The sequence below is a fragment of the Raphanus sativus genome, chromosome 9, assembly GCF_000801105.2.
Source record: "Raphanus sativus cultivar WK10039 chromosome 9, ASM80110v3, whole genome shotgun sequence".
NCBI classification, from domain to species: Eukaryota; Viridiplantae; Streptophyta; class Magnoliopsida; order Brassicales; family Brassicaceae; genus Raphanus; species Raphanus sativus.
The window spans coordinates 27497558-27510120 of record NC_079519.1 but is presented as its reverse complement, the minus strand read 5'-3'; the positions used below and the strand labels follow the sequence as shown (position 1 = coordinate 27510120).

Genomic DNA, 12563 nt, shown 5'->3' with positions numbered 1-12563 from the left:
ATTTAGAGTTGCAAACTGGTCGGATTCTGGGTCAAAAAAATGGGTCGGATTCTGGGTAGAATGATAGTGGCACGGATTATAAATAAGTGAAGACCTTTTGGTTTTTTAGTTATTTGCCATTGTTTTGTATTTTAAATTTAATGTAAAAGAAATACAAATTATGAGTGGGTCATTTTAGAATTTTGGAATCCCATGTGTGTCACTGCAGAATTTGATCCCATAACATTTATGAAAGCATTTTATTTAGTCGCTGTCGCTACCGCTGCTGCTTCCACTCTCATGCCCATCCTTGTTCTTCTTCTTCTTTTCTTCATTTTGCTTCTTATGTTTCTTCTCTCCATTGTTTATGAACAGACCTAGGCCATTGGTAACTTTGTTTGTCTCATGATTTGTCTTCTGGTGCTGTCCTAAGAGCTTCCCATGTCCATGGCCCTTGTTAGCCTCTTGGCTCTTGTGTTTCCCTAGAAACGATCCTAGGCCGTTCTGACCCTTTTGGCCATTTCGACCCTTGAATAGCCCATCAAGAAACCCACCGTGGCTACGGTAGTTCAGAGTAGGGCTATGGCCATATACTGGACGACTTTGGCTCTGGTCATATCCCTGGTGGTTCTGGCTATTGCTCTGGCGGCTCTGGCCGTGAGCCACATCGTAGTATTCTTTTTCATGGGTTCCGTAATACTGCATTTTTGTAGTATAGAAGCAGTGAGTTCTATGATTTGTGGTGTGTGTGGGATTTTGGAATGAGCTGAAGGTGACTATATATATACAATGAGAATTTCTTGCGACTTACTTGAGATTGATCAGACTCCATTTGTTAGTGCCTGTCTTTAACTTGAACTTATTCTTATTCTTAGTTTAAACTTATCTATAATTGAATCTATTCGAATGGCATTTTCTTTTTGCCTAATTTGGTTGTCTATTTCAGAATTGGTTCTCAGCTATAGTTGTGAAAGACTCATATTCTTTGATTCATATTTATCTCATTGGTCAGGTACAGTGTAAAACTGTGATTATTTGTCCCAAATTTAATTTTTTTTTGTAGATTATTAGTTATGCTAAAAAATACTCTTGCCTCTTTTATGTTTTCTCTTGAAATAATAGAAGTAGGTACAGAGATATTGTAAAATTATCATTCCATAGTTAGTTGCTTTGCAAAGAAACCGCATGATATTGATATCAATGAGATAATCTCATTACTACTATTTTCATGAGGCATCCTCCATCCTTGGATTCTTATTTATTACTCCCTCTGTTTCAAAATAGATGAAGTTTTAGGATTGTGCACGATTATTAAGAAACTTGTTTTTTAATCTAAAAAGTATTATTAAAATATAAAATTAAAATTTTTCAACCAATCACAAAATAGATTACATTTTATCATTGGTTACACAGTTTTTGATAAAGTTAAAAAGTACATTGATATACTAAAACATCAACTATTTTGAAACATCAAAAACTCCTTAAAACATCATCTATTTAGAAACGGAGGGAGTAATTCATACATACTACTTAATTTATGTGACTTTAGCTAATGGGTCTGTCTTCATCTCTCCCTTTACGTAGCCCAACCCATCTGCCCATCTAAAAAAGGAATCGGAAACAAATAAGATAAAAATGAATAGTGTAAATTAAACATTCATGGTTTTCAAGAATCTTGATCTTAAATTTGAAGTTCGAACCTATAAATATGCTTAGTAACGCGGGTAATTTTTGCTGCTGTAGCGATTGCCACAGCCAGTTCTCTTGCCCCTCGAGGTAGGCCCACGATGGCGTGGGTTATCAAATCCGGACGAGTCGCCTGAGATACTGCGGTTAATCAATTGAGAGTAACCTGGAGTTGACATGGTGGTTCCTTCATTGTCTGATTCAGAGTCAGACTTCTCCGGGGATTGTTGGCTCATGTATTTTAACTTCATTTCCTCAGATGACATCGTTTTCACCTGCAAAGTGTTGTTGTCTTCTTCTTTTTTCTTTATTTTGTTTCTCTGCCTTGGTGAATTCTGAAAGCCAAGGTTCCATATTTATAGATGAACTTGTATGCATGAGTGTTGGTATGGATGCGCATTGTTAATGGATTCCTCAAGCTTTTGTTACATCAAACTATGAATTAGATTCATTTCATGTGGATACAAGTTTTTTTGACCGTCACTGATGATAAAAGCACTCGTAAGGCAAGGAAATAAGTGAACTTTTTTTTTACAAAATAAAAAAATAATAAGTCTTTAATCTAAATATTTAAGTTTGCATCGGTGTAGAGCATTGTGTAAATTAGATAGTAGAATGTAGATAATTCGTAATGATGTGGTTTTCAAGCTAGAAAATAACCTATACGCAGTATTCAAACTTCAAAGTTAACGTGTATATAGCCATATAAAATTTTGATTAACTAGTCAAGCCAATTGACGTTTTCTTTTTCTTTTTTTCCATTTCATGAATAGTGGTATTTTTTTTTGCTTTTGGATCAAAGCTAGTACTTTTTTGTCTAATCGTGTTTATGTTCATTAGTTAGAATGTAGCTGTGCTTGTGCACTTCTACTTATATACAAGTATGTTAATAATATAGTGAGTTAATCATCTAACTGATGACTAAGCTAACATCTAACATAAATCTGAACTAGTCTAACTTGATGCAATAATTTGTTCCTCTTTCGACGAGTCACTTTTGATTTATTCTGTTCTCCAACATATTTAGCACAAGCTCAATAAAATGCTTTTTGTTTTCAGATTCCAAGTTTTATTTCATCCTTTGAACAAGGTTCTAATTTTCTCTCTCTTTTTTGCTGCAACATAATAAATGTCATCAATACGATATATACCTTCATGTAACATGTAATTTAGCATTTTCTCAACAAAAAAAAAACATGTAATTTAGCATAGCAAGAAAGAAAATTCAAATCGCACAGGGTAAGAGCATCTAACTAGCGTTGGCATCACGCATGTGTATATGGACTATAATTGTCAATGTGTATATGGACTATACCGTCAAAAAGGTACTAACAAATAGGGGTAGGCAAAATACCCGTTATGATTCAAATCTAAAAATCCCTAATTCTATAAAGCAAATCAAATACTAATATGTATTATTCGTAAGAAACTAATCAAATCATATATACTAATATTTTAAAGAACAAATATTTGATCCGATCCGATCAGTTATATGCTATATACAAATATTAAAATTATATATATCAATTATACAAATTTTTTATTGTATATAAAGTTTATAATATTTTTATTTACTTAATTTATTAAATTATATTTTAGAAATTTTAAAATAAATAATTTTTATTTTGTAATAGGATATTAAATTTTGGAATTTTAATTATTTTTAAATTTACTTATTTGTACGTACTGATTGAATCATATATTCAATCAAAAATCTTAAATATTTTGGATATCCTAGACACCGAATATCAGATGCATACAGATTACGAATCAAATAATTGATTATTTTGACCAAACAAATCTGATCAAAAATACTTTCAAAATTTTGGATATCCGATTCGTGTCCACTCATGTTAATAGATGCCTTTTTATTATAACCCTAATTAATTAAACTTTTTGACTAAAGTTCCTAAAAGTAAAAAGAATACATATCAAGCTCGACGTTGGTGCTGTATCAATCTCACCTCGTTATTAATAAAATCTGATGGCCACAAAAAAAAGGAAGAAGAATACATATCATTCCATATTTTACTAGACTGAAGATTTTTCTTGTTCTTGTTGACTCGTTGTGGTTGGAGTATCTTCATCACTATCTTCAGACTTGCGCAAAGCTTGTCTGAGACCCAACACGATGAACAAATTGGTGAGAGCAAGAAGTGATTCAGCTCCTCCATGTAACCAATCAACGTTTGACAATGATGTTCCATAATGCACCTTAGCTTCTCATTTTCATCCAACAAATATTTTTTAAAAAACAAAGAAAATCAATCAGTTTTCCAAGATCAACATTAACTGAGAAATTTATATTATATAATGTGGAAGAAACTTACCATATATCCCAGCAGGTACTGCACCGTTTACATCCCCAAATTCAAATGATCAAAGCCAAAAGAGAAGTAACAGAGAGAGATGATTAAGAAGCGCTAAACGCTATTAGCAGAGAAAGACGCAAACGTTAAAACAGACTCTACTTACTTGTAGCTCCGACGAAGGCAAGCAAGAAGTAGAATCCGAAAAGTGTGAGCTTCGGAGCAGTTTTGGATTTAGTGAGGAAGTAGAGGAAACCTATGTATGGAAACAGAGACACCGCGAAGAGCTGAGATGCTATGCTCTGTGAATCAATGGTTGGAGCCCAGGGGTCTACCGGAAACATTCCTCCTGCGTCACACACGATCGATACTCTCCCATTTTCTCTTCTTCTTCTTTTCTCTTTCGTCTCTGTCAAGTGTAAGAAGAAGCTTTTGTTCCTGGAGATCGAGATAATAGACTGAGAAAGTCGTCTAGTGTTGAACGGAGACGAGCTCTGATATTTAACGGCTGATATAATCGCCGGAGAGTAAGAAAGCATCAGAATCATCTTCTCTTTCTCTTTACTCTCACCGGTGTGGGTGAGAGAAGGAAAATGTTTGTGGATGAGAGAAGAAGACAAATGAAAAGAAGATAGGTAGAAAATTTCGTCCCGTTTTGGGTCCGTGTAACTTACATGTGTGTTGTTTTATATTTATGTTAATACCGGTTTTAGTACCGGTTTAACTTGATTTAGAATATGGTATGTTCGTCTATCTTAGCATAAATGCGCCAAACAAAAAAATCAAATAAAACCCTTTTAACGTACTAGGTGTTCTGACCAAATTCACCATGACTAATCCAGGTTAGAGTTGGTTCAATCGTCTATCTTAGCCTAAATGCCTCAAACCAAAATAAAATCAAACTATTGTAAGGTGTGATTAGCTACAGTGTACAGTGACAGTCTATAGATTACAGAGATATTTTTGAAAGATATTCATTCCGTTCCAAAATAGATGATATTTTGAAGATTTTTTGATGTTTCAAAATACATGATGTTTTGATATTTTTATATTAGTTTTTATTTTATTAAAGATTGTATAACTAATGATGTTTTCATAGTTCTTTTGATAATTGGTTGAATTATATTTTATTTATATTTTTAATGATTCTGTTTTTGTAAAAGTGTGGATCTTAGGCATCGAGCCAAAACATCACTGTTTAGAGGGAGTATGAATCATAGAACTAAACTCAAAATGAGTATGTGGCCACCCCATCGCTTCCGGTGCTAGGATAAAGTCAGCCCACTCATGTTCCATTCCATCTGCCAAACTGACCAGGAGACATCAATACCGTGTAATTAAGTTGAGTTTTACACAAATGAAATAAATAAAAAGGTAGGGTTGAAGATAAAAAGTTAGACCTTAAAGTTTCATACTCATCAAATCCAACAAACACCGAAAAGAGAGATGAAAAGTAAAAAAAAAAATTGGAATTGGATACCTCGCCTTGATGACCAGAAAGCGAGGGGGCCTTCTTTACATGAAGCCTTCCTTCAAGGTCAGGAGCTAAACCAACTTTCCATATTCCTATGCTAACACACTAGTAAAAGATGCATTTAAACACATCTCAGTCATGATAGATGCATCATAGCCTTTGTTAAGTTAGTCACATAACGGTTAGGAATACTCACAAACACACATAAATGTAACCACTCGTGTTTGTTTCGTGGCAAAAAAGGTAATTTTAGCTGCGATTTATCCATGACTAATCCGTGGCTATAGCGAAATTTCACTAATGATGGCGTTTGATAGAAGAAACAGAGAGCAACCACAATATCCTTATTTTCGCTGTCGAAGTAATAACGCATCAAATGGTTTTATTAGCCGTTAGCATGGAGGAGAAGAACTCTTACGGCAGTCTTCTTGTTTATATCTGAAAACGAACCAGAACGATGTTTTTTAAGAACTTGACTAAGTGAAAAAGTTAGTTTTGATAATCATTATAAGATTTAAAGTGTAAGAATTGAATATATGAATGACAAGATTCTGAACGGAATTTCAAGATTGCCAATTTTAATGAAATAAAGGATTGAGGAAGGTAGATAAGATAATTTCTGACAAAACATTTGTTCTTGGGTATTTGTTAGCCTTTATGATAATAAATTGTTTTCAGTTAACTACTTAAATAGCAAGACTAGAAGTCATTAAAAGGATCTATATAAGTATAACAACATGACCATAATACTTATTTCAAATACAGTACTTTTAAAGACTTTCTATACATTACCGAGTTACATCAATCAATAAAGGATCAATAAACTATATAGTATAATATAATAATACTGATCAGGAACAAGATATACCAGCGAGTCGACTCGGTGGGAATCGCTCTGACACGGTTTTTCTATCAAGCGAGTTGATCTCTGAGCGACCCAGTTCTAATGACTCTCTTGACTCGGGAATCGTCGTGAGGGATCCTGTGTTGTCAAAAACGACGTAGTATTTGTCCATATCTACGCCGTGACATGCCTTAAAGGGAGTGTTTGACTGTTTCTGTCTGAAGATTGACTTTACGAGTTTCTTTAAAGAGCGTGAGATCTTGTTTGATGGCTGCTTCTTTGTCGAAGGCGAAGACGTGGTTTCTGACGGTGGAGGAGGAAGGTGAGGCATTGACATGGATCTAGCGGAAGAAGATATTGCGTTGTCGAGTTGACGATTGAAGGAGTTGAGCTCGAATGAGTCATAAAGTGTGCTTTCGCAATCCCATACTTTCTTCATCTTTTGAACGTTGCTCTCTTCTGTGTTTTGTTTCACGTTCATCACCTTCTTACCCTTGTGTTGAGTTTCCATCCTTTTAGTATTTTCTGATCTTTGAATCGAGTTTTTGTCTGTAAAATTCGGTTACTAACTCAATATGAGACAAATTAATTAAGCAATAAGCAATCAAGAGGGTCCGTCATAAAAACAGAAACAAAAAAATGATATAGAGATATATTTTCACTTTATTTTCTATATATTTATTAGAAAAAGGTTCATGCATGAAGTGGGTCATAACAAACCTAATAATCGATGATCAACTTAATAATTTGGAACCATATTCAATTCTAACTTCTTGTAAAAACAAAGACTATAATGAGAAAACCTAAAAACTCACAATTTCCCATCTTGATCTCCATCACATATGATGATGATGATGAAGATCTCGGGCTCTTAGGAGGTTGATCGTCTTTAATCTTACCTTGTCTTAAACCCTCAATGATTTTGAGATGCCCTTTAATAATAGTGAACTTTCGACCATTACTGGTCATCACATCATCTTTCTTTGTCTTCTTCTCATCCTCAGCTTTTGTTGCTATCTTCTTTGAGTCTGAGGCTTTAGGTGTAACTATCTCCATCTTTCTTTCTATGGTGGAACCTTATCAACCTTTTTCTTTTTCTTTCTCTTTCGGTAGTGGTTATTTGCAGATTGTATATAAACTGAGAGCTATAGAGTTGGAGTGTTTGGTGAAGAATGAAACGCGTAGCGAAATAAATTGGCTATGTTTGAGAGACTTCAACTGCACACGGTCTCTTCACATGTCATATGTTGCAATTACTCTCTCTATATGTTTTATTTTTGTTTAATATCTAGACATTTCAAATATAAGGTCTTTAGTAATTCTATGTGGCTATGTCCAAAACCAACGATGATATATAACACTTTCTTCATATAGCATGAATCACTCATTTAACCTTACACTACTAGAAAACTGCCGGATTCTGAGGGAAATTCCGAGGGACTATGTGTCCGTCGGAATATTCCCACGAAATTCCGACGGACTGGTAGATCCCTCGGAAATTTCCGAGGAAATTCCGAGGGATAATAGAGCCGTTGATTATTCCGAGGAAATTCCGACGGCAACGGCTAGTTGGTCGGAATTTCCTGGGAATGTCGTGGGAAATATCGGCAGATTTAATCTATAAATGCAAGCACCCCTCATCCTCTTCATTCACTACATATCTTCATCCTCTCTCATTCTATTTTGCACACACGAATCTGATTGAAAAAATCATGTCTTCTTATAATTATCATCGCTCTTGGATAGATCGACCTCATATGGATCCGAACACGAGATTGCTTACGCCAGAGTTCGAAAATGGTCTAAAGGAATTCATGGGGAAAGCTCTCAACCAACCGGAAGCTAAATCAGGTATGTTAAGATGTCCTTGTTCTACTTGTAAAAATAGGAAGGTTATAAAACAGTTAGATGTTTGGACTCATCTATATACTCGAGGGTTTACACGGAGTTACAAAATTTGGTATCATCATGGGGAAACTGATTATGAATATGGTAGTACTAGCGAACCTCAACCTGCGGTTAGGTTAGAAGAACCAATTAGAATGGACGTAGATTATGGTGTAGGTACTGAGCAGATGGTAAATGATCATTTTAGAGGGGAAGATTTACCCAATACACAAGCTAGGAGATTTTATGATATGTTGGATGCTGGAAAGCAACCTTTGTACGAAGGTTGCAGAGATGGTCATTCAGCTTTATCATCTGCAACAAGACTGATGAGCATTAAATCCGATTATAATTTGGCTGAAGACTGTGTGGATGCGATTGCTGATTTTGTAAAAGGTGTTCTACCTGAGGATAATGTTGCTCCTGGTTCATACTACGAGGTTCAGAAACTGGTAGCTGGTCTTGGTTTATCGTACCAGGTAATAGATGTATGCAGGGATAACTGCATGATTTATTGGAGGGCGGATGAGCAGCTGGATGCATGCAAATTTTGTGGAAAGGCTCGTTATAAAGATACGGGTGGAAGAGTTCCAGTGCCATATAAAAGGATGTGGTATTTGCCATTGACGGAAAGGTTGCAGAGGTTGTATCTGTCCGAACGCACAGCGCAACCAATGAGATGGCATGCGGAGCATTCAACGGATGGTGAGATTAGACATCCTTCAGATGCAAAAGCTTGGAAGCATTTTCAATCGACCTATCCAGAATTTGCGTATGAAAGAAGAAATGTCTACCTTGGATTATGTACGGATGGTTTCAGCCCATTTGGGAAGCATGGGAGACAATATTCTCTATGGCCAGTCATTCTCACACCATACAACTTACCGCCAAACTTGTGCTTGCGTCGAGAGTTTTTGTTTCTCTCCATTCTTGTTCCCGGACCAGAGCATCCTAGGAGATCACTTGATGTATTTCTACAGCCACTAATATATGAGTTGCAACAGCTATGGGGTCAAGGTGCTGAAACGTACGATGTTTCATGTAAAGAAAACTTCCAAATGCGGGCAGTACTTATGTGGACAATAAGTGATTTCCCAGCATATGGTATGTTATCTGGATGGACAACACATGGAAGGCTATCATGTCCATATTGTCAAGATAACACTGATGCTTTCCAACTAAAACATGGAAGGAAAACGTGTTGGTTTGACTGTCACAGGAGATTCCTACCACCAGATCATCCATATCGCAGGAGTAGGAATTTATTTACGAAGAACAAGAGGGTGTTTGATGATCCAACACCGGAAATCAGTGGGAGAGAAATGTTGACACAACTAAGAGATTTTGGTGCAGAAAGGACCCCAGACGTGGGTGGACATGTGCATTATCCGGTAGATGCTGTTGGAGATCTACATAACTGGCACAAAAAGAGTATTTTCTGGGATCTGCCATACTGGAAGGATCATCTGCTGAGGCATAATTTAGATGTCATGCATATTGAGAAGAACTTTTTCGACAACCTGATGAACACGATCCTTAACGTTCAAGGTAAAACCAAGGATAATTTGAAGTCAAGACTGGATTTAGTCGATATATGTGCTCGTGAAGAACTTCATGTTGATGAGAATGGCAGGGCTCATTTTCCCATATACCGACTTGATGCAGCGGCCAAAGATGCGTTCTTTGATTGGATTTCAAAGGATGTGGAATTTCCAGACGGTTATGCATCTAATTTGGGTAACTGTGTCGACAGAAGGGAAGGAAAGTTTACCGGCTTAAAGAGTCACGATTGCCATGTAATGATGCAGCGCCTCCTTCCGTTCGCCTTCAAGGAACTATTACCAAAGAATGTTTATGAAGCAGTTGCCGGGATAAGTGCTTTCTTCCGAGATTTATGCACGAGATCAGTTACTCCTGAATGTATTGAAAACTTGAAGACTAACATAGCCGTGATTAAGTGCAACCTTGAGAAGATATGTTTTATTAATAGGTGTCTGATGGTATGGCCAGAGGTGAAACAATTAATGATTGGCTACGCGAGATGATTTGGGGCCCAAAGTATGTTGTGAAGTCATATCCGAGATTTGCTTCTCGGGGATATGCATTCACAACTTCTAAGAGGAGACGTTCGAGTAAGACTTATAATGCTGGCGTTTGCTCTGCAGCTGGAGATGATGTATACTACGGAAACATACGCGAGATTTTGGAAATCGTGTATCCGGGCATGGTTGGATTGCGGTGCACAGTTTTCTATTGTGACTGGTACGACAACACTCCGGATCGAGGTGTCAGAACAGATGCATTTGGTGTCACATCAGTACATTCGAGGCGAAAACTGCCATATTATGATCCTTTCATTCTTGCTTCTCAGGCCGATCAGGTAATTAAAAATATATATGTCAATTATTTTCAATATTTGCTTCATCATCATTCATACTTAATTAACAAATTTAAAAATGTTACAGGTTTGTTATATCAAATACCCCCGGGTTACGAACAGAGATGATCCATGGGTTACTGTTACAGCACTCAACCCGAGAAGCCGAGTTCAAGGAAGTTCTGAGTTGGAAGACCCACTCCAACCAAACACATCCGGCAACTTAAGTGCAGCAGGAGATGTAGCTGCAGTTGATCTTGTTATCGATTTCACCGATTTTGGAGACGAAGCCGTTGTTCACGTCGAAGATGAACCAGAGATTGGAGAGTTTCACCAAGATCCAGATTCAGATTCATCTGGTGGTGATGATGGTGACTCGGGTTCAGAGGATGAACCAGAGATTGGAGAGTAGTATAGTTTTTTTTTTTTTTTTTTTTTTTTTTCAGAATTCCGAGGAAATTCCGAGGATCTTGAGGGTTTCCTCGGAATTTCCTCGGAATTTTACCTTGTAAAATCAGATTTTAGGGATTTGATTTTAGGGTATAGATTCCTAGGAATTTCCTGGGAAAATTCCCAGGAAATTCCGACGGATATCAGCATTTCGTGGGAAATTCCTGGGAATTTTCCCAGGAAATTCCTAGGAATTCAGCATTTCGTCGGAATTTCCTGGGAATTTTCCCAGGAAATTCCTAGGGAATAAGGATTTAGAATCGAAAACACCAATTTACGGTTCCCAGAAGACTTACGTAAGCCTTAGTAAGTGTCTTCAATTGATTATGGGACAAGACATTGGTGTTGTACCAATTAATGGCCACTTTTCCGATTGTTGCACCGAGATCCCCAAACAGCAATGCAAGATAAACACTTATACACTTTAATGAACCTAAACGACAATACTTATACTCGATTCAATCATTTTGTAATTTGAATGTTTATTTGTCATGTACTATCAATATAAGTCTTGAGAAAACTGCCAAATTGTTCAAGGAACGGTCTAAAGTTTGTAAATCATTAATCCGAACCCCTAAACTATGGTTCCTCGGAATTTCCTGGGAATTTTCCCAGGAAATTCTGAGGAACCATAGGATTCCTAGGAATTTTCTGGGAAATTTCCCAGGAAATTCCGAGGAACCCATAATTCCGAGGGAATTCCGACGGAATTCCTGAATCCCTCGGAATTCCGTCGGAATTCTGGTAAACCGGTTCGTAAACCGAAAATTCCGACAGAATTCCGAGGGTTTCATTTTCCGTCGGAATTTTCGGGGTAAAACCAGATCTGCGGATCTTCTTCCCCATTTCTCTCTTTTCTCTTTTCCCTTGGCGATTTCCGGCTCCTCCTCCTCTCCCTTGGCGATTTCCGGCTCCTCCTCCTCTCCCTCTTGATATTCGGGCTCCCCTCCACCCCCACTCCCCTAATCTCTCCCTCCTCCATGTAAGTTCTCTTCTCCCCCTCTCTTATTAGTTCTAGGTTAGATTTTAGGGAATTTTGTTAGATTTTAGGGAATTTGAGTAGATTAGGTTTTAATTAGAATTAGGGTTTGATTAGGTTTGATTAGGATTAGGGTTTTGATTAGGATTAGGGTTTTGATTAGGATTAGGGTTTTGATGTTAAGTTTTGATTAGATTTTAGGGTTTGATTAGGTTTTGATTTTAGATTTGATTAATTTTAGGGTTTCAATTTTTTAGTAATTATTTTGGCTACTTTATAATTTATAAAAATTTTATAAGTCATTTAATAATTATTTTAGTTAATTTCAAAATTTTTAAAAATTTAAAAAGTCATTTTATAATTATTTTAGCAAATTTCATAATTTATAAATAATTTTAAAAGTCATTTAAAATTATTTTAGCAAATTTTATAATTTATAAATAATTTTAAAAGTCATTTAATATTTTTTTAGATATTTTGAAATTTATAAATAATTTATAAGTTATTTAATAATTCTTAAGACATTTTTTTAATTTATAAATCATTTTAGCTGTTTTTATAATTTATAAATATATATT

At 36.0% G+C, this 12563-nt stretch overlaps 4 protein-coding genes and 1 long non-coding RNA gene across 9 annotated transcripts; 1 reads left to right on the top strand and 4 right to left on the bottom strand.

The window, feature by feature from the left end:
• Positions 1–119: 119 nt before the first annotated feature.
• Positions 120–743, bottom strand: LOC130499672 (uncharacterized). The gene has a single exon (XM_056993990.1). The coding sequence runs from the start codon at positions 682–684 to the stop codon at positions 244–246; it is 441 nt and encodes a 146-aa protein (XP_056849970.1). The 5' UTR covers positions 685–743; the 3' UTR covers positions 120–243.
• Positions 744–1492: 749 nt separating this feature from the next.
• Positions 1493–2220, bottom strand: LOC130499673 (uncharacterized). Its single transcript, XR_008938557.1, has 2 exons — positions 1680–2220; positions 1493–1581 (listed from the first exon to the last, which is right to left on the bottom strand). It is a non-coding gene; the product is annotated as an uncharacterized LOC130499673 (long non-coding RNA).
• Positions 2221–3513: 1293 nt separating this feature from the next.
• LOC130499440 (uncharacterized) lies at positions 3514–4618 on the bottom strand. The gene is made up of 3 exons (XM_056993512.1): positions 4141–4618; positions 3996–4013; positions 3514–3884 (listed from the first exon to the last, which is right to left on the bottom strand). Exons 1-3 carry the CDS (start codon positions 4520–4522, stop codon positions 3697–3699), a joined length of 588 nt encoding a protein of 195 aa, XP_056849492.1. The 5' UTR covers positions 4523–4618; the 3' UTR covers positions 3514–3696.
• Positions 4619–4776: 158 nt separating this feature from the next.
• LOC130494567 (uncharacterized) lies at positions 4777–7483 on the bottom strand. Of its 5 annotated transcripts, XR_008938312.1 has the most exons (5): positions 7108–7483; positions 6317–6841; positions 5645–5886; positions 5455–5553; positions 4777–5283 (listed from the first exon to the last, which is right to left on the bottom strand). XR_008938312.1 is itself a non-coding variant. In XM_056993511.1 (3 exons), the coding sequence occupies exons 1-3, from the start codon at positions 7346–7348 to the stop codon at positions 5546–5548; spliced, it is 774 nt and encodes a 257-aa protein (XP_056849491.1). In that variant the 5' UTR covers positions 7349–7481; the 3' UTR covers positions 4777–5545. The 5 variants fall into 5 exon arrangements, 2 of the variants coding, with proteins under 2 accessions (XP_056849491.1, XP_056849490.1); XR_008938311.1 differs by having other exon boundaries at positions 4777–5553; XR_008938313.1 differs by having other exon boundaries at positions 4777–5553; positions 7192–7472.
• A 2869-nt stretch (positions 7484–10352) lies between these two features.
• Positions 10353–11859, top strand: LOC130499614 (uncharacterized). Its single transcript, XM_056993861.1, has 2 exons — positions 10353–10559; positions 10645–11859. The coding sequence occupies exons 1-2, from the start codon at positions 10404–10406 to the stop codon at positions 10966–10968; spliced, it is 480 nt and encodes a 159-aa protein (XP_056849841.1). The 5' UTR covers positions 10353–10403; the 3' UTR covers positions 10969–11859.
• The last annotated feature ends 704 nt before the right edge of the window (positions 11860–12563 follow it).